This window comes from Adiantum capillus-veneris, chromosome 30, assembly GCF_014529385.1.
Source record: "Adiantum capillus-veneris isolate H3 chromosome 30, ASM1452938v2, whole genome shotgun sequence".
Lineage (NCBI taxonomy): Eukaryota > Viridiplantae > Streptophyta > Polypodiopsida > Polypodiales > Pteridaceae > Adiantum > Adiantum capillus-veneris.
Genome location: NC_140960.1, coordinates 72798798 through 72820966, shown reverse-complemented (window position 1 = coordinate 72820966; position 22169 = coordinate 72798798). Strand labels below are relative to the sequence as shown.

General features: G+C 46.0%; 1 protein-coding gene across 3 annotated transcripts in view; it reads left to right on the top strand.

Moving 5' to 3' along the window:
* The window catches only part of LOC147418193 (uncharacterized), a 98226-nt gene that overhangs the window by 29448 nt on the left and 46609 nt on the right, over positions 1–22169 (top strand). For all 3 annotated transcript variants that reach the window (XM_086507517.1, XM_086507516.1, XM_086507515.1), the window contains exons 7-8: positions 542–605; positions 695–901. In XM_086507517.1, the coding sequence (XP_086363643.1) occupies positions 542–605; positions 695–901 (271 nt within the window). The remainder of the gene's footprint in view (positions 1–541; positions 606–694; positions 902–22169) is intronic.

The window sequence follows — 22169 nt, the reverse complement described above, 5'->3', positions numbered from 1 at the left end:
TTGGTTTGGTTTTATCTAGTTTTTTTTAGTAACAAATAAAATGTGATTTAGTTTGTTCTTTATTTGTTTCTTGTGTCACTTGCTTTTGTATTTTTTTGAGTGGTTTAGCCTCTCTTATAATTCGTAAGTTCAGACTTTTCTGACCTTATGAAGGTATATGCTTTCTCGACACGTGTGTTTTTTGGTGGTGGGGTGTGAAGGGGTGCTAGGGGTGGGCTAAGAGATCTGAATATAGTTTTCGAGGGTGAAATGGGCCTTTGAAAAAAATTCTATCTTCAGCAACACTCGAGCAACATCGGATTCAACCACAAAATTAATATAGTGTGGAGGTTAGTATCCTACAAAGCTTCAATTAGCTAGATGTGGGAGAACGAAAGGGATGGAGGGGGCAATCTGTACAATAGTCCACGTATTACTAAATGTAGGAGAGATTACAAAGGTGTTATAGATGAGAAGATTGATTTGTTTCAAAAGCTCGTGCTATTGATGTATTGTGGGGGCTTACTTTTCGTGGTTATTTGATGCTTTTTTTCTTTGCTAGGGCTTCAAACACAGAATCTATGGCAACAACTCTCTCTCTTACTCGTGACTTGCTGCAGCATAAGGTGCCCTTTTATTTATCCTTTTCTGAGCAATCTTATACAACTGGAAGGTATCTGCTTGAAGCTGAGCTTATTTAAATGCTATTTTACAGGCTGCAGGCAATGAAGCTTTTCAGGCTGGTAGACATGCTGAAGCAGTAGAGCAGTACACTGCTGCTTTGTCTTACAACAGCGAATCCCGTCCATACAATGCGGTGTGCTTTTGTAACCGTGCTGCTGCGTCTCAAGCCTTGGGGCACATTGCAGATGCTATAGCAGACTGTGGCAGAGCGATTGTCTTGGATTCATCATATGCTAAGGTTTTTGCTGTAAATATGTGTTCATGTATATTTCATTGTCATTGTTTGGATTCTTTAGTCATAAAATTCGATGCTAGAACGTATAAGAGCGGAAGGGTGTAGAATGTTCTTGTTCAGGAGAGGTTCCTATGTGCCTTTCTACTATGGGTCACAGATGGTGTTAATGGATGAGCCTAATTTTACATGTATGGACGATGAACCTCTTGTTCACTATGTGTGGACGATGAACCTCTTGTATGGTCAAGTGCATGAAAAAATAGAGCAATGGCAAGGACTCTCACGAGTTGCTCTACCCAATCTAACCATGGTGGCCTGGATATGTTGTCGCATCAAGAACGTCATGAAGAGGCTCCACCAGTGGGCAAGATCTGTTTGCTGGCATCATAGAGCCCATGAACCATCCCGACACTGCACTCCCTGCCTCTTCCACCACAATCTCCTTTTCCGTTGTCCAATCCCATGGATGCAATGATAAGGACGATAATAAAGATGATGATGTGGCGGAATGAAGGTTGAGACAAGATTGACAGAATGAATCATGTCGTAGATATGGGGAATGACAATGCTTGGCTTTAGAAAAGATATTTGGCTGCCGAGAAATCTCGTTCAGAAATTGAAGCCAACAAGTAGGCTCCAAGAGAAGCGCATTTGTATAATCTCTTAGCTCTAAGCGAAGCAGGTTTTTTCAATCCATTGGTATTGTAGAACGAGTTCAAGACTACACCTTCCTGCTTGACTGTGCGTATGGTCGTCGATTTCCCAGGGTGCTAGTTGGTTTTCCCTGTTGATAGGATGACCATGGTCGAAGCACACTCGGGCCCTACATGATTAGGGGATTCATCTATTGAAACCTCTCCAGCTCAGCCACCCCAAAGTGCGGATGTCATGAACTGCTTGAGTGGTGGAAGCTGCTGACTCCCTCCTGTGCTCTGTGGTCTCGATTCAGCCTATCCTACAAGAGGCACCTTCAGCTCAACCTACAGATACTCAACCGACAGATACTGGGATTAACCACTCAATCCCCCTGTGTCTTAACCTACCCATTCAAGCCAACCTGACGAGTCCAAAGCTTAAAGTCTATCCATAAAGTGGGAGTCTGAGGATTAGGAATGAAAGGTAGAACCTCTCGTGCTCTAATATACAACCAACCAGCCATCGCTGCAGCAAGAAGTCACCCTTGTTTGATGCGCTCGAGATGTCCCTTCTCATATAAAGCCACCTTTGAAATCCTCTATTACACCTTTTGACGATCTGTCCATAGGAACACTACGAGGACTTCCACATTGATCACAGACTCCTGCCCCAGAATGTGTCCATTCTTACTAAAGCAGTTGCTAGCTGTGAAGAAGAGCTTCCTCCCATCCTACCGAGGTCGCGGTCAAGGAAGCCAACCTTGGCACACGTGAAGACTCGAAACCCGTTCTCGTGGTTGCTTGACGACGGGATCATCCTTTGCTATTCTCATACTGTAGCAGGGCTACAGTGTCACCTGCACAGGACAGATGGTTAATTACAGTTGGTCTGGAGTTCATAGTACATACTGGACGGACTCTCGCCTGGCCAGTGAGTGACACATGGCGGTGATACAGGTGGTGATCTAGTGGACACCGTGGCCAGATCACCACCACCACAATTTGGAGATAGACTCAATTGGAATGGGATATATTGCTAGCTGTTTGTGGCTCTTTATAATGACATATGTTTGTAGTTGGTTTTGGTTGTCGGACACATAATCCTTTTTCTATAGTCTAGCGTCTTGAGTCTCAAGTCTTGAGTCCATCACCGCACATCTGCACCTTCCCTGCATATTGGAGCCTTGACATCCCCATTGTACCTGTGAGTCGTGGGCTTGGAGCTGTGTGTGCTGCCAGCCAGAGTCTGTATGGTTCTATGAGTTTGTTGAGTTGTTCCCGCGAGTTTTGAGTCTGTTGTTGTGCTTTGATATGCTGTTCCATTGCTATGTGGTATTTATCTTGATTTTGGAGTGAAGTTTGACGCATATTGCACTGAGGAGCACCCACAGTAGAGAGCACGACACACTTCTCCCGCTTTAGGTGCTCTCATTTTTGGCACGGCCGGTGGACCTCAACTGACGTCTCACTCCACTCCATTGACCATACATGGGTGAGGAGCTAGCTGGTTGAACCCCTTGCTTGGTCTACTGTCACGAGGACGTGGCTGTTATTAACCATGTCACAGAGATGTGGCAATTGCTAACCTTGGTTGTTGGTTTCTTTCCAATGGGGTTTATTTTATTTGTTTTGAGACCCTCTTTTTGAAGTAGCAAACGGTCGGACATTGTATGGCCAATGTGAACGGTATATTCACCCGCAGACGGGAAGTGGTCGGCACTGGAATTCGTATGGTAAGAGGATGTCTAGGCTCAGAGCAAGATCATATAGGTCCCCCCGTCGCACTTAGCAAGTTGGTGGATACTAGGAAGTGAACTCAATTAAGGCGTAAAGTCAAGGTGGGACTACCAACAAAAAGTATCCGACAGTTGGGCCACATTGCACTTTTGGATGCGGTCCCAATGAGGATAGATGGTCAGAAGACCAGTGGGAACCCAACGGAAGCATCTCCTAAAATTTAGGGAACTGCTATTTTGGGCCGCAAAATGTGTTCGCGTCATTACCTCCGGTATGACTAGCGGAACACTTTATAACTCTGCCGCGAAGTCAACTGACGCGTCGGTTGGGATATTTTTAAGTGGCGAACCCGAAACGGGAAAATGCTTGAAAATGCGCCAAGTGTCACATTTTCGTGAACTTTCCTCTTGCAGAAAAATGGGCGCTGATTTTTATGCTGGGAGAGGCCTCATTTCAGCTTTTGTCATAGGTTAAGAGCTATGGAGTGCTTCCTTTCCCTCTCATGTACAGTGTGGTGCTAGGAGTGATGCCCTGCACACTACACACTGCTCTCTCTCTCCCCTACGTGCAGTTATGTGATGCCCCACAAGAGGGCTACTCATTTGACTGATGTACAGTTGTGTGGGTTCATGCTTTTGTGCTGAGGCAAGAGCCTCCTTGAGCAGGACCAGGGGTAGCTAACTGCTGCTCCAAAGCAGGCACTGGTGAGGGTCATAACCTCACCGTACAGGTGCAAAATCAGCGCTGTGTATGCGCTGTAAATTCACTGTTTTTCAGCCATACGGACGCCAGGACCATTGGGAATCGTGCCCCACTGGCAGAGGACAGTTAGGGGACTGTTTGGGGCTGAAAACAGGGCAAAAACCAGTAAATACAGCATGCTGAATTTACTGTTTTTGGACAGGAATCAGAGGATATACGACAGTGCAAGCGAGTTCCAGCAGGGGAATTGGTTTCGCGCAAGTTTTGGGGCTGTTATGTTGCCGAAATTTGGCCAAATCAAATGGTATCTAGGTGGATACACGTGAAGGATTCCCAGGACCTTACCTTGTAATTTACCCTCCTAAAGAATAAAGAAATACCGAAAGGGGCGCCGATTTTGGGGCCTACAGGGTGTCTGCGTCTGCTCGGAGCATTCTAGCTTCCGCGCCGTGTGTGTCTTCAAGTGTTAACTCCCGTCGCAGGTTCTCTTTGCAAAGTGCTCTGTGTGTGTATATAAAGTAAAGAATTTCGGGTGAAAGCCAACGCCTACCGTCCTACGGCCAGTTTCATGGTTCCATTGCCTGGATATCAATCACTTTTTCCTCAAAGAGTGAGCCTGGATTGTTCAGGGTAAAGACACACAGTGCAAGAACGCGGGGATTACACTATGGCCGACAAGGGGAAGGGAATTATGGAAGAGGGTTCCTCTCCAAAGGACAGGCAGGAGATTCCTATGGTTTTTGAGATTGGCGAGAGCTCACGGCCACGTCAGTCTGTACCTCCTGTCAACGTGAATGTCCCTCCAGTAGTACAGGGCTTTATGACAGGGCAACTTGAGGATGATGCGTTTAAGACTCAGTTAGTTGCCGCGGTGAATGTCTTTTCGCAGCTGGTGCAGAATCCGAGGTTTATGGAATTCTTGCAAGCGCCACCAGTGCAACAGCAAAATAGGCAACCTACGCCGCGTACGGAGCTTGTTGAAGCTCAAGCCCAGGTACTTCATGAGGCGCAGGAGGAAAGGGAACACTCGCATGTTGCGGAGTCGGGGGCTCCAAAGCAGGTTCCTCCCGTGCTTGAACAGGTGGCTAGAACGCCTATTCCACAGGTTATGCCAGTTCAGCCCGCCACCTTTCAGAGCCAGCATGCTGTCTTGAATGGACAGGGAGCTGGATACCAGGCTATGCACTCAGTTTTTCCACCACCCACGGTACATCTTGGGTATTTCGGAGGTGGATCAGTGTTCCAAAGTATGGCTGGTTATGCGTCTGGAAGTCAGCCGTACATGCCAGGAACAGTGTTCGGGGATATGCAAGGCATCATGCCAAACCCCATGTATGGTACTATCGGCATGCAGCAAGGTTTCCACGGCAACCAGGGCCAGTTTGGGGTGCCACAGGGTCATTTTGGCATGGCTGGTTTTTCTGGACAGCAGCCAGATATCGCACCTCTGACGCAAATTGTGAATGGCCAACACGTGCCGATCATGCCTAGTACAGTGCCCATGTTGCAGACCATTCCGTATGACAATTTGGGGGCACTAGAGAAGCCGAAGGCTTACAAAGAAGGTGGTGCAGCAGTAAAGTTCAGTACCTTCAGTGGTTTCGAGGATAAGACAAAGGCCCTCACTTTCCTCTAGTAGTTTGATACAGCTTATGCGGGAGGGAATTTTACAGAGGCCTCGAAGGTGAGGAAAGCTGCCACTTTTTTAAAGGCCAATGCGCTTACATGGTGGACGACATTGTTAATGCAAGGACAGGCACCCGCCACTTGGGTTTACTTCAAGCAAATGTTTGCATCTGCCTGGCAATCAAATGAATTTGAAGCCGATGTCCTGACAGATTGGCACCAGCTTACTGCAGCTTCGTGCAAGAGCTTGTTGGAGTACAATAGGAGGTTTTGTAAAGCATTACTCTCAGTGACCTCCTACAGATTTGTGCCATTGACAGAGCAGATAGAGAAGTATTGTTGTGGGCTGCCTAAAGGGCTTCGCGATTACTGTACAAAGAATAGAGTGGCTACCCTTACTCAGCTTATGGAAGTTGCGAACACTGGTCTTGCCCTGTTGAAAGGAGAAGACAGTGGATTTCCGAGCAGTGACAAAGGAGGGCAGCAAAAGAAAAATTCAGCGAAGAAGTCCTTTGTGAAAACGGCTCCTGATGCGTCACAGGGGTCAGAACAAGCCACCGAAGACAAGGAGTCAGCTGGGACTTCTGGAGCGCAGGCAAAGAAACAGAAAAGGAAGCGTTTTGTGCGCAAGTCGCTCGAGGAAAAGAAGGTCCTAATGGCTGAGAACAAATGCTTTATATGCGAGCAGCCTGGTCATATTTCTATCAATTGTCCACAAAGGAAAAGGCCAACTGACTCAGAGGATAAAGAAGACCAGAAAGGCAAGAAGCCTAAACCCACGGCAGGTTTAGTGCCAGACATGGTGGGTGACAGGCCCAGCACAGATGCAAGTGAGTTATGCAGGGCATGGGGTAAAGTTAGGGATCAGACGGCACTCATCTTCTTTGATCCAGGTGCCAAAGCCAACTTTATCTCACCAGAGTTAGCTATGAAGCTCGGCATCAAAGCTGAAGAGATGGGGTACACAGCAGAGGCAGGGTTGGCATGTCCTTGCCACTCAGAGTGTGTTACTCCCATCATTGGAAACTGCGTCTGCATATTCAGTCGTATGTGGACACTGAAGAGTTTTACATCATGCCGTTGGAAGGTTGTGACGCCTTGTTGGGGATCCCGTGGATGTTCCGAGTGCATGGAGTCTTGGATGTCTACAACAAAAAGATCACTGTACAGCATAGGGGCAAAACTCACATCTTGGATGTAAAGCTTAAAGGAGAGTCAGTCCCCATTGTATCTGCTTCTGCTATCACTTCTGTTATAAAGAATCATCTTTCTGTGTACTTGATTTTTGCACGTGATGTCTCAGATAGTGATCAGTCAAATTTATCTGTGTTAGATAAAGAAAGGTCAGCATTTTTGCAAAAGTTTAGTGACTGTTTTTCTGATTCATTACCGTCGCAATTGCCGCCAGAGAGACCTGAGGACCATCGGATAGATTTGGTGCCAGGGTGTAGCCCACCAAATAGACCTCCCTACAGGGTTAGTGCGGCGCAGCAGAAAGATTATGGGCCAGGTTGAGGAGTTATTAGAGAAGGTGCTGATTCAGCCTAGTTCTTCACCCTATTGCTCCCCAGTGCTCCTAGTGCAGAAGAAGGATGGCTCATGGCGCATGTGTATTGATTACCGTGCGTTGAATAAGAATACCATCAAGAATAGGTTTCTTATTCCTCGCATTGATGATATTCTCGATCGTTTAGAGGGTGCTGCAATTTTCAGCAGGATAGACCTTAAGAGTGGATACCATCAGATTCGTATAAGGCCAGAGGATGTGCACAAGACTGCGTTTAGAACGACATTTGGTCTTTATGAGTTTCTAGTGATGCCGTTTGGGCTAACAAATGCTCCTGCCACGTTCAACAGAATGATGGACCGGATTTTCCGCTCGCATCAACAGTTTGTTGGAACATTCTTCGATGACATGATTGTGTATTCGAAGAATGAAATCGTGTATTCGAAGAATGAAGAGGAGCATAGGCGTCACTTGACCATTGTGTTCGAAGAGCTGCACAGTCATAGGTTACTTGTCAATCCTAAGAAAAGTGAATTCTTCCTCGAAGATATCCACTTTCTGGGCCACATAGTCTCAAAGGATGGTGTTAGAATGGATCCCGCAAAGGTCGAAGCTATCAAGACATGGCCAGACTTGAAGACTGTGCACGATGTCAGAAGCTTCTTGGGATTGTGTTCGTACTATAGAAGGTTTATCAGAAATTTTGCAGAGATAGCATCGCCTCTTCACGCATTGCAAAAGAAAGAGGTCACTTTCAGATGGACCCAAAAAGAGATTTCAGCTTTTAGTCTCTTAAAGGAAAAGTTGACTTCAGATCCAGTTATTGTTTTGCCAGATCTGAGGAAGTCATTTGTGGTCCAGTGTGACGCGTGTGGCAGTAGCATCGGAGCAGTGCTAATGCAAGATGGACGGGTAGTAGCCTATGAAAGCCGAATTTTGCAAGGGCCAAAGAGGACTATGCAAGTCTATGAAAAAGAGCTCTTGGCCGTTATTCATGTGCTTTCTAGCTGGAAGCACTACCTCTTAGGTGCTGATTTTGTTGTCCAAACATATCATCAGACCTTGCGATACTTCTTGACACAGTCAAAGTTATCCGAAAAGCATATGCGATGGGCAAACATTCTTTCCATGTTTCACTTCCAGATTATGCATGTGGAAGGCAAGAAGAATGTTGTGGCTGATGCGTTATCAAGAAAGCCACAAATTTCAGCTGTGTCAATTCCTTATCATCATGAGTTAGATGACATGAAGGAACAGTATACTGCTGATGAAGATTTTGCAAGGATCTTTGAACAGTTACAAGAGGGGCAACATCACCAGCACTACCTCCTCAGAGATGGTTTTATGATGATGCATGGCAGACTTTGTGTCACTAGGCCACTGCGACATAAGGTCATGGAAGAGAGTCATGTCCCACCGTATGCAGGGCATCGTGGCATTGATGCAACAGTTAAAGCGGTAGAGACGTTCTTCTATTGGCCTACCTTGAGGAGAGATGTGGATGACTGTGCGAGCATGCATAGTTTGCCAAAAGGTCAAGTTTGACAGGCAAAAGGCACCAGGGTTGTTACAACCACTCCCGATTCCGGATAAGCCATGGGAAAGCATTGCTATGGACTTTATCTTTGATCTGCCAAGGACACCAACAGGGAATGATGGTATATGGGCCATTATCTGCAGGTTCAGCAAGGAAGCCCATTATATCCCTGTCAGGAAGAAGATAAAATCTGATCAGATGGCACGCTTGTTCATGTACAATGTGTTTAAGTACCATGGTATGCCACAATCGATTATCAGTGATCGTGATCCTCGCATGACCAGTTTGCTCTGGAAAGGATTGTTTGAGAACATGGGTACTATGCTCAAGTTCTCGTCTTCGTTTCATCCACAAACTGATGGACAGTCAGAAGAGGCCAATTCTAGTGTCTTAGATCTGCTGAAATGCTATGTGTCAGATAATAAGGGCAAGTGGGAACAGTATTTGCCTATGCTTGAGTATGCGTACAATAATACGGTGCATTCGTGTACTGGCAAAGCACCTTTTGAAATTGTTGAAGGCGGCAAAAAGGTTCCTCCCATTTTGCACACAAAGGACAAGATCTTTGAGGCAGATCGATATGTTGAGAACATGGATGAGATGTATAAGAAGATTAAAGTTGCGAACAATCAATCCTAAAAGCAAGTGAAAAAGCGCAAGAAGGGGATTGACTACCTTGGTTATTTGGACCGTCAATCTTCTTTTGAATCTGCAAGAAAGCAGAAGAAGCGTGTACGCTTTGGAGGACTACCTAGTTCTTCTTCTTCCTCTTCTTCTGAAGTTCTTCTAGCTCTTCTAACTCCAGCGAGGAGGACAGAAAAGGCAAAAAGCGAAGCAAAAAGCAAAGCTTTGGAAAGGGTAAGAAAAAGGCAAAGAAACCGAGACTCCGCCCAGTTTCTGACAGTTCTATAGAGGAGTGATCAGTTTGGACACTGATGACCATATGTTTTATGCAAAGAAGAAGCACTTTTATAGAGCCAACCAATATGACTTCCTCGAAGATAAAAGCAAGATAGCAAAAGAATGCAAAGAAGGTGGACAATCGAGAAAATTTGAGTCCTTTTTTGGATTCCGAGATGCTTCGAGGGCTTTGGCCTTCATACAGTAGTTTGACATAGCCTTCTTTGGAGGGCATTACTCAGAGCACTCCATGATTAGGAGGGCTGCATCTTTTCTAAAAGGGAATGCTCAAACATGGTGGTCCACTCTTCTTCTGAGGAAAGAAGCTCCAGTCAATTGGTTGAAATTCAAAAGGCTCTTTATTTCTTCTTGGCTGACCCGAGAGTGCGAACGGGATATACGAACCGCTTGGAATCATCTCCGGATGACCAAGCGAGATTCTCTGGACGCTTATTGCAAGAGGTTTTGGACTCTTTTCTACCAACCTCTTCATTTAAGAAGGTCTCTTTTAAGGAACAGATTGAGCGGTTTTGTTGCGGACTCCCTACAAAGATCCGAGACTACTACCCGGAACAAAAGTCAAATTCTATTCAAGAATTAATGGGTCATGAGAAACGGGGTTTCTCAATACATTCGGGAAATTTGACTTACCCCATTAATGAGATCTTGACTCAGAGAACCCGACAGACCTCCAATAATGGAAGTAGAGAGGGGAAGTGTTTTGCTTGCGGGGAACATGGGCACATCTCCGCAAAGTGCACCAAAAAGGCACAGCAAGAACAAACCGAAGACATGCCAGAGAGTTCTAGAGCAACTGAGGAACGTGGTAGAAAAGGCAAGATGAAAGCAGGACTGGTACCAGATTGCATGGGTACTGACCCAAGCGTGATTGATGAGAGTACAGAACTTTGTTGAGCTTGGGGCAAAGTGAAAGATCAAAGAAGCTCTGATTTTCTTCGATGGAGGAGCCAAGGCAAACTTCATTTCACCTGAATTGGTGACGCGGCTCGAGATTACACCCGACAGGATGGGACCACCAGCAGAGGCAGTTCTAGCGGCACCGGGAGAGGATGTAGCCATTACACCTGTCATTGGCAAACTTTGGTTGCTTTGTCCGGGGTATTTAGGGCACGATGACTTCTACATCATGCCTTTGGAAGGCTGCGACATCCTCCTAGGAGTCCCTTGGTACCATAAGAACAACGCGTGGTCGATTATCGAGCAAAGAGAGCAACGTTGACGAATGAAAAGGGCCGAAAAATTGTTTTTGATGTAAAACTGAAGAGTGAGTCCGTCCCTATCGTACCCGCTTCGGCCATTTCCAAATTAATGAAATCTAGTCTCTTTGTTTATTCGATCTACTTGAAAGAGTTAAATGATGAACACAAAACGAACATGTCTGAACTTGATAAAGAACGCCAAGATTTTCTCCACACACATGCTGACTGCTTCTTTGAGGGCTTGCCAGGCAAGTTGCCCCCATCTGGTCGTGAGGATCACACCATTGATCTAATTCTTGGAAGCACACCACCAAACCGGCCAGGCTTACCGTGTTAGCCGAGGCCAGAATGAAGAGATCATGAACCAAGCGAAAGACCTTCTGGAAAAGGTCCAGCCGAGTACTTCACCCTATTGCTCTTTGATGTTGTTGGTGTTAAAGAAAGACGGATCTTGGAGAATGTGCATTGATTATAGAGCTCTCAATAAAATCACTATCAAAACGAGATTTCCGATTCCAAGGATCGATGATATTCTTGACCGACTTCAAGGATCCCTTGTTTCAGCAGGATTGATTTGAAAAGCAGATATGATTAGATCCGAATCGCTCTGGGAGATGTCTACAAGACAACCTTTCGGACAAGCTTTGGTTTATATGAATTTTTGGTGATGCCGTTTTGCCCTATCAATGCTTCAACGACTTTCAACCGAATGATGGATAGGATTTTCTGAGAGTATAGATCTTTGTCGCCACTTTCTTTGATGACATTATAGTTTTCTCCAAGGATGAAGCAACACATCGTCACCATCTGCTACAGGTCTTTCAAGCATTGCGTGATCACAAGTTAGTTTTAACTTATCAATGCCAAAAAGAGTGAATTTTTATTACCGGAGATACACTTTTTGGGACACTTCGTCTCAGCAACAACAGGAGTACAGATGGACCCGACCAAGATTGACACTATTCGTGATTGGCCAGATTTGAAGAATGTTCATGAAGTTAGAAGCTTCTTGGGCTTGTGTCCTCACTATCGGTGGTTCATTCGAAAGTTTGCAGAGGTAGCTTCCCCTTTGCACATTCTAACCCAGAAAGGAGTCCCTTTCTCGTGGGGATTGACAAAGGTGATTGCCTTTCAGACATTGAAAGAGAAATCGACTACTGGACTAGTGTTGACTTTGCCGGAATTGCAAAAGTCATTTGAAGTATATTCTGATGCTTGTGGTCGTAGTCTGGGAGCGGTCTTAATGCAAGAAGGCCATGTGATTGCCTATGAAAGCCGATTGTTTCCCATGCCAGAACTGATAGCACAGATTTATGAGAAAGAGCTTTTGGCAGTGATCCATGCTCTTACTCAGTGGCGACATTACCTACTCAAAGCCGATTTTACGGTCTTGACTGATCATCAGAGTTTATGCTACTTCTTGTCACCGAAGCAGCTTTCGGAAAAGCAGACGTGGTGGGCTAATATCTTGTCACAATTTCACTTTTAGATTGTCCATGTTTAGGGACAAGAAAACTAGGTGGCAGATGCTTTGTCTCGGAAGCCGTTAGTCTTGTCTATTTCCACGATTTATCATAGAAGCTTGGAGGACATCGTTGATCGGTACGCCACAGATCCGGATTTTTCCGATGTATTCACTCGAATACAGAATGGGGAGTCGTAGCGAGATATTCCATTCGGGATGGCTACTCGATGAAGAAAACAATGTTGTTCGTTAGATAGCCGTTGAGGGAAAAGGTTCTGACTGAGTGCCATCGTCCACCTTTTACGGGTCACCGCGGCATTGACACTACCTTGAAAGGTGTGGAGCGTTACTTCTTTTGGCCGAGACTCAAGAGATGTGGAAGACTTTGTTCGCAGTTGTTTAGTATACCAGAAGGTCAAGTTTGACAGGCATAAGGCACACGGATTGTTAAGCCTTTACCCATTCCCACCTGCTCCTGGGAAAGTATTGCCATTTTTGATCTCCCGAAGACACAGAGTGGGCATGATGGCATTTGGACTGGCATCGACAGGTTTAGCAAGGAAGCTCACTTCATTTTAGTGAAGAAAACAGTTAAGCCGGATCATTTAGCGAGACTCTTCATTGCACAGATTTTCAGACTACATGGCATGCCTGAGACAATAGTCTCCGACAGAGATTCCTGATTCACGAGTTTGTTTTGGAAGGCTATTTGGGGGAACATTGGAACACGGTTGCAGTTCTCGTAATCTTTCCACCCGCAGACAGATGGGCAATTTGAGAGTGCAAATTCAGTTGTACTGGATTTATTGAAATCTTACATTTCTGATGAGAAGACTCAATGGGAATTTTTTTTGCCCTTGGTGGAATTTGCCTACAATAACATGATCCACTCTTCGACGGGAAGGCGCCGTTTGAGATCATCGAAGGTGCTCCGAAGGTTCCATCCTTCCTAAGCACTAACGATAAGATTGTTGAAGTCGACCAGTACAGGAGAGACTTGGACACTGCATTTGCTAAGGTCCGGGTGTCACAAGACATGCACCACGTGCCAATAGAAAAGAATAGGCTGAACAAACTTTTAACACTTCAATAACAACTGAACTGAAAGAGAGAAACGATACGCGACACGGAGTGGCGGAATTCCATCCCAGAGAGTATTAGCCCCAAACCTTGGCGCCCCTTTCTGTATTTCTTTATATTGCATCAACACTGTACAAGTCGGTACTCCAGACTCTGCACCTTCGCTAGGAAGCATGCCCTTGAATGAGCCCTAACCTCATATTTAAAGGCCCTAGGTCCTAAAAGCAGTTTACAGTAAAAGCCTTCAAACTCAAAAGCATCTCGTTCAAAAGCAAAGCCAAAAAGCTGCCATCGTAATTTACGGAAATCTGTACAGCTGCCACATCATCAGCCAAAGCAAAACGCGAAAATCGGTACAGCTTGCCACGTCATCATGCCAGCGTAATTTTTGAAAATCTGCCACGTCATCAACAGCTACACAATTTCTTGTGTGTGGATCTTGCTTTATTTCCTTTATGTCACTTGGGGTCCCATCCGACGGGGTCCCCATAAGTTGGTAGGACTTCTTCTGTTACTTGTTCTTCTTAGGGTTTAGGCCCCTGGGCCGGCATTTGCAAGTGGCTCCCTTCTTCAGGGCTTTGACACGTTAGCACTTTGTGACATCTCCCCTTCTTGAAAGAGAGTAATCGTCCGCGATTACAGCATATCAGCAAAACAACTCAAGTTTAGCTCAAAAATTTCCGAGGGTCATTCCGAGGGACATTCCGAGGGACAATCAGTTTGCTCTTTTTGTTAAGGAGCTAGCTGCTCCTTTCGGCTCTCTTGATCAAGGAGTTAGCTTCTCCTTTTGTCAAGATCCGAACTCTTGATATCCCGGCGTAGTAAAATTAGCCATCACACCCAGACCGTACTGATCTTCCATAGGTGTCTTGATGCACTAAAATTACATACCCACGCAATCTCATCCAATTAGGAATATTCAGTAGTTGGCACATGACCATGCAACACAAATGCTCCCATATGCAAGTTACAAGACATAGAAACATAAAGCCGCCGATGAACACTTCCCCCCGCAAATAACCATCCAGGTCCAGGCCATGAGCTGTTTAACGACTCCCTCATCACTCCTCCCGCAAATAACCTAAAAAGGTCCGGTCCATGAGATATAGAGGCCTTTTACAACCAAACGCCCCTCAGAGCACAGCCTGCGTCGTTTAGAGGTGCCGAGAGTAACCACTACTTAGACTTGTTAATACTCCCCTCGTAAATAACCATGCAGGTCCGGACCATGAGTAACAACACTTTTCAATCATTCAATACCCACCCCGCAAATAACCACAAGGGTCCGGGCCATGAGTATGAACAAGCATTCTCAAATATTGTCACAGAACGGGAGCGTACACGAGCATTTAGAAAATCTGAAAATTATAATTCTTTAAAAACAGGAGAGAAGGGAGAAGATCGACACAGTATTGGGGACCAAAAGATGGGCTGGTCCCCCCCCCGTTAAAAGTATTCTTTTATTCAGGGAGAATTCTTATACAAGCATGAGAACCCGAGGAAACCCCTCCATTCTGTAATCTTAGACCCGAAGGTCGTGCTTTCCCGTAAAGGGCTTGGGCACAAGGCCGTTCCTTCCCATAAGGGACTTAGGCGCGAAGCCGTACTTTCCCGTAAGGGACTTAGGCGTGAAGCCGTACTTTCCCGTAAGGGACTTAGGCGGGGGACGGGAGATTCCTGCAAAACAAACCACACAAAGCAAAAATTCTCAATGCGTATCAACACCTTATACCTGTCGCTCCTTCCTCGGAGAATCGACCTCCGTACTCAGTTGTCCTGCGAACACTTGCAAATTCTGTCGCTAGCACGTGCTCCATAATCCCAGCGCTAGCTTCCTCTGCTGCTCTCGGCGTACTCCGAAACTGAAAGTTGGCTTACCCTTTTATAGGGTCTGGCACCCGGCGGGAACAGAGGCCCAAAAAGCAGAGCTTGGCGCTCCTAGAGAGAGGAGAGAGAAAATCTCAGATTGTGTGTTTCCTTGAACATCTGAGATTGAGTTCGAACTTGGTGGTGCGGGTTCCTTCCTTGCTTTGTCTTGCCTCGTAGAGGCTTGCTCTTGCCGTTGCTGCTTTAGAGGGCAGTCCGGTTTCATATGTCCTTTCTCGCCACAGTAGAAGCATCTTCCTTCCTCTTTGAAAGTTTGAAGTTGGGTAGGAGAAAGATACTTAGTTCGCTTGCCAGTGCCCTCTGGCTTCTTAGAATGATCATCGTCTCTAGATGGAGGACGTTTTCTTCCTTGGCCCCCTTGGTCATCGTAGACCCCTCTTTGTCTTGCACGGTAAGTGCTATGCTCCATCTTTCTGGGTGTCCCAGTAGAGTGCAAATCCTCAGCGATGATTGCTGACTCCATCACCCTTTGAAGAGTATCATGCGGAAACACCTTCATACTCTTTCGAAGCTGCGGTTGGAGACCCGCTTCGAACTTTCGTTTCTTTTCCTCGTCGGCAATCTTCATGAAGGGAGTGACCTTCAGAAGAACCGACCAATACTTGTCCACATAGGTTGTTACTTTTTCATGTTCCTTCTGGGCAAGCCAGTCCCATTCCTTCCGTATGTCTTGCTCAAAGTCAGGCGGAAGAAATTGTTCATAAAATTCAGATTTGAAGCTCTCCCAAGTTCTGGCCTGAGAACCTTCTAGAATCTTGGCTAACCACCAATTACTTGCCGTTTCCTTGAGGTGCATCCCCACATGGCGTAATTTGGATTTTTCTGTGAAGTGCCCATTGGTAAAGGCGACTTCAAACTGTCTGATGAAGGACAGTGCTTTGGAGATGTCTCTCCGTCCGTTGTAGGTTTCGAACTTGATGTCCTTGTCGCCTGATTTGAAGACTCTCATGCGATGTTGAGACTTGCGACCTTGCTTCTTGAATCGAGGCTTATCTTTAGGTTGATGTATGGTAGTGGCGGTAGTAGCTGCTTCCTTCTTCTGACGAGATGATCGAGAAGTAGAGGTATAATCAGGAGAGTAAGATGGAGATGAGATAGAGATGTCCTTGCTCTCGTCTAGCAGAGAGAGCGCTTTTTCCTGGCCTTTCCTTGAAGTAGGCGGTTCATTCCGATCCGAAGATCCTTTGTGCACCTTGGCACGTTCTTCTTCTCTTGCCTCTTGTGGTCTCACGCCAACAGTGTTGTCTGGATGCTTGGCTGCATCAGTTCCATTTGTTTTCTTCATTCCGCCCAAGAGCTTTTGGACGTCTGGCAACAGTAAGATTTGTTGCAACTCCGCAAGCTGAGCTTGCACTTGTTGAAGCTCCTCTTCAACGCTTCTCCCTTGGTTCGACACGGTTCTTCCGTTCTTCCCGGAATCGTCCTTCTTTGCAGAGAAAGAGAGGAGTCCCAGCTCTGATACCACTGTCACAAGACGGGAGCGTATACGAGCACTTAGAAAATCTGAAAATTATAATTCTTTGAAAACATGAGAGAAGGGAGAAGATCGACACAGTATTGGGGACCAGAAGATGGGCTGGTCCCCCCCCGTTAAGAGTATTCTTTTATTCAGGGAGAATTCTTATACAAGCACGAGAACCCGAGGAAACCCCTCCGTTCTGTAATCTTAGACCCGAAGGTCGTGCTTTCCCGTAAAGGGCTTGGGCACAAGGCCGTTCCTTCCCGTAAGGGACTTAGGCGCGAAGCCGTACTTTCCCGTAAGGGACTTAGGCGTGAAGCCGTACTTTCCCGTAAGGGACTTAGGCGTGAAGCCGTACTTCCCGTGAAGGGCCTTCCCGTGAGACGGGAGATTCCTGCAAAACAAACCACACAAAGCAACAATTCTCAATGCGTATCAACACCCTATACCTGTCGCTCCTTGCTCGGAGAATCGACCTCCGTACTCAGTCGTCCCGCGAACACTTGCAAATTCTGTCGCCAACACGTGCTCCAGAATCCCAGCGCTAGCTTCCTCTGCTGCTCCCGGCGTACTCCGAAACTGAAAGCTGGCTTACCCTTTTATAGGGTTTGGCACCCGGCGGGAATAGAGGCCCAAAAAGCAGAGCCTGGCGCTCCTAGAGAGAGGAGAGAGAAAATCGTTGGGCTTGGCGCTTTCTAGAGAGAGGAGAGAGAGATCGCAAATCAGCCCCCCTCCTTTGCGTAGCTTTGCTAGCGCTGCTTTTTTTTTGAAGGACTTGCTTTATTTTATTAATAAAGGCCCGGTCACTTAAAAGTGACCGGCCACTTAAATAAAATAAAGTGTGAACCTGTTCAAACTTTAAAAACTCACTTAGTCAATGAAAACAATGCTACACGGACACATTCTAGGCGTCCCCGGGTGCAGGACACGACACAGATGCAATGCAGACACAAACTCCTCGCGGGAAAACATCTGTCCTACCGCGACTGTTCTTGCTTTTCGGAAAAAGCTTCATTGAACCCATCTTTATTCTTGTGCTTGCGTTCTTACGCGTATTTTCTTACTCAGTTCGGATTTCCTCCTTAGGCTACGGGATGCCCCCTTACTGATGCACCCGTCACCCATCATGTGACGCATCAGGGGCACTTGTAACCCGGCCCTTTCCACCGAACTTACGGAAACTCCTTCGCGATGTTTACCGTCACCCATCAAATGACACATCTGAGTTGTCCGTTCCTGATGGCAGTTCCTGTAGCTACAATCTTTTAACAGTACTTAGTGCACATAATAAAATATCATAAAAAAAGAGATTTAGTCATTAAAAATAAGAAAATAGTCCAATTAGCAACAAATATCATTTCTCACCCTCCACCCGGGAATAAAATCACCAATCATTGAATCCAATATTAAAACCAGAGTCAAACATTTCAAATCGGCACCAAGACAGGTTCAAAACAGATACCATCCATTTCAAACAAATCTTAAACAAAGTTTTAAACAATACTTTCTCAAACAAAGTTGAAAAGTATCTAACTATAAAACAACTAGAGAGTTCATTCAGGGTTTTGTTTGGACAACCGAACTTTGAGGACGACTGGCTTGCCCTTCTGCATCACGGTGATGGTTTGGTTCCGAACCTGGAGAGTCGCATCATTCTTGTCATGCCTAGGCATGCCTAATAGAACGTCACAATTGCCCAACTTCATGATGTGGAAATCAACTTTTCCATGATAATCTTGAATAGTCATTGGAAGAGCACCAATGAGCGGTACCACTTTCTGAGTTTGCCCCGTGGATAGCTCAGCTTCAATTTCTCCACCCTCTGCATCATAATCAAAGTGCATTTGCTTTAAGAATCCTGGATGGATGAAGTCCTCTGTAGCTCCGGGTCAAAGAAAATAAAGGCTTTGAAGCCATTGACTTTGCCATATGCTGGACACAATTCATTTCTAATTTCAAGGCGTATGCCATAGATGTCAGGTACTAATCCAATAGCCGGTTTAGCTTTTTTGGCTGGAGATGGTCCTGGGTTTCTGTCAACCGTTGATGCGGGAGTCGGGAGCTCTGGGGGTCTGTCAGTGCGTTGGGGACAACCAAAATAGTTATGTCCTGTTTGAAAGCATCCAAAACATCAGCCTTCTTGTAGTAAGGTGTCTCGTTGTTGAGGTGTCAAACGAGGCCTTTGTGGTTGACTTTCACGAGACTCTCGAGAATTTGTTTTTTGTTGGCGAGAGTTGTGGTTAGTGGCCGGAGATTCTTTTGTGGTAAACTCTAGCTTTCCCTTCATCAGTTTGTAGCCGACTGCGGCATGGTCTATAAGTTCTTGCATGGTGGAGACTTGCTTCGATAAACAATATTCCTGCAATGGTGATGGTAGTCCTATGGTGTCACGTGACACATCCAACCCTATGTGCCGTGGATAAGCTACAGCATGATCAGGGTTCACTCAAGTCTAGATTAGCAGTGATCTGGCACTTTTGTGAGTCTATTCGTAGACCGTGTGTGCCCAGTCACTTAGCAATAGATGCATATCCTCCGGTTGCACACAGCATGATCATCAGTATTCCCTTCAGAATCCATGAGATTCCATCGAGGGAATTTTCCAGTGCATTTAGCCTATTTTCCCTATTTTTGGTATTTTCACTTATTATTTTTAAGTGACTTTCCAACAAAAGTAGGTAGGGCAATTTTGCTAAGTTAATATATAAGCAAACCCAAGTTAGCACTTTCTGGCAGAAGAGGCAGCAGGAGCACATGCTCAGTAGGCACCTTCTCAACATAACCCCTGCAGAACCCCCCAAGTGACCTAGCATTTTTGCTCCCAATCAACAACCTAGCGTTTTTGGATCAGACCACCGCAGATCAGCCAGCGTTTTGCATTTGCAGAGCCACGGCGACAAGACCCCAGCAGATCAGCCTAGCGTATTTGCATCTGCAGAATCCCGGCGACAAAACATAGATTTTCAGCCCTAGCGTTTTTGCATCTGCCAGCAACCTCAGAGTTTTGCAAATCTATCGCGACAAAATCAGCCCTAGGATCAGCGTTTTCAGTTTTCAGCAGTCAGACATCGCAAATCAAGTCCCGAACCTCGCAGATCTCACCATCCCGCAGCAGTTCCTCGCCGCACGGTCAGTTTCCGCAAGGTTTACAGTTTCAGCCAGGAAAACGGAGATTTCAGCATCTGCGTTTTCAGCGCGTCATCGTCGCATCGTCGTCGACATAGAGTCAAAATTCAGCAGATAGAAGATTTGCTGATTTCAGCCCATAGTGTTTTTGGACAGCAGATAGAAAGATTGCAGATTTCAGCCCTTAGGTCGACTTCTTCATCCCCGTCGTCATCGTCGACATAGCCTAGACTTGCATCAGTCTCATGCATACCATTTGTACTAGATTGTGCAATCATAAGTAGACCACTCTCGCCGACGAGAGTGGGGCCTTGGGAGGAGGGTTTTACAATGTCTCTGGTGTCGTATCTCTCTTCTCTCTCTATCTCTCAGCCTCATACACTTGCACGCATAGTGTCCATTCACTTTGTTTGTGATCATAGAACTTTCGATTAAGAACGGAAGGCTCTCCCTTCCATAACAACTAAAAGGAACCTTGAGCATAGTTCGGAGCACTCATCTTGAGCAAAGCGCAAACAATCATTCCGTTGCACCTAACATATGGTGTATCGCTCGCATTGGGTCTCCAAGGGAACAAATCTACAGAAGGACACCGGAAGGTACACTTCGAGAAACCTTTGGTTATATTCGTCCATAGTTTCGGTTGCAAGCATTTTCAAGTTGCCCCACTCTGCCAAAATCCGGACTTCAAACATAGAAGTCATGTAACTACGTGAAAAAACTGTCTCGAAAGCTTGCCAGGTCCTTGGAGCATGCGGCTGTGTCACGATCAAACTCCACCATTGCATAGCATTATCTTTAAGAAATCCCGCTGCTCGAGAAATCTTGGATTCTTCTGTTTAGTTTCCTAAAGCATAGATGTTGTCGAATTGCAGTAGGAACTGCAATGCTTTCTTGCGATCTTTCACCCCGGAAAAAGTGAAAAATGCGACTGTTGTGCTGCGATCTTTGAAATCTTTGGGTTGGTTACGCGCATATCCCGGGTATGGATAATAAGGGTATCCATATGGGCTCCAACCATTGTAGCCTGGTGGTGGTGGAGGTGGGGGCAATGGCGGTGGCAAAGGCGGTTGCACTGGATCAGGGTTAGATGTATTCCTCAAACCCCCCCCCCCCCCCCCCCCCCCCCCCCCCCCCTCGATTGGAACAGACTGCTGAGAAGGTTGCCGGTTGGAAGCTCTCGTACTTTCTGATGCCGGAGGAGGAAGTACCACCTGGGCATCAAAGGGGGTAACATGTAGTTCAAAAATTGTTGAAAACTTTGCAGCATCAGAAGATTCTGGTGAGGATGCTGCAAAAGAATGTCGTGAAGTTCGTTGAGCAAAAACTGCAAATATTCTGCTGAATCCATGAATTCCAAGTCTTGGGTTCTTTATGGCTTATGCCCTGTAAGACAAAGCTATCAAGACTGGAGCGCGCGTGGTGTGCGATGAAGTAAGGGTGGGAGTGGCTAAGAAGTCTGGGTTCGAGGGCAAAGATACCTCGAATAAATTCCAGACTGGTTTGCTCTGTCTGCTCTTTTGTGGGACCGATATGCTTTTAGAAAAGCACAAGCATGATGCTATGATACCACTGTCACAAGACGGGCACCACGTGCCAATAGAAAAGAATAGATTGAACAGACTTTTTGTCACGAGGACGTGGCAGTTGTTAACTATGTCACGAGGACATGGCAACTGCTAACCTTAGTTGTTGATTTCTTTCCAACGATTTTTGTTTTATTTTTGAGACCCTCTTTCTGAAGTAGCAAACGGTCGGACATTGTATGGCCAATGTGAACGGTGGTTTCACCCACAGTCGAGAAGTGGTCGGCACTGGAATTTGTATAGTAAGAGGATGTCTAGGATGAGAGCAAGATCATGTAGGTCCCCTCGTCGTACTTAGCAAGTTGGTGGATACCAGGAAGTGAATTCAATAAAGGCATAAAGTCAAGGTGGGACTACCAACAGAAAGTATCCGACAGTTGGGCCACATTGCATTATTGGATGCGGACCCAATGGGGATAGATGGTCAGAAGACCAGTGGGAGCCCAACCGAAGCATCTCCTAAAAATTAGGGAACTGCTATTTTGGGCCGTGAAATGTGTTCGCGTCATTATCTTGGGTATGACTAGGGGAACACTTTACAACTCTGCCGCGAAGTCAACTGGGCAACCAATCGGGAGATTTTTAGGCGACAACTCTAAAACGGGCAAAAGCTTGTAATCGCGCCAAGTGGCAGATTTTCATGTACTTGCCTTATACAGAAAAGTTGGCGCTGAATTTTAAGCTGGAAGAGGCCTCATTTGCATCCTGTCACAGGTTAAGAGCTATGGAGTGCTTTCTTTCCCTTTCATGTACAGTGTGGTGGTAGGAGTGATGTCCTGCACACTACACATTGCTCTCTCTCTC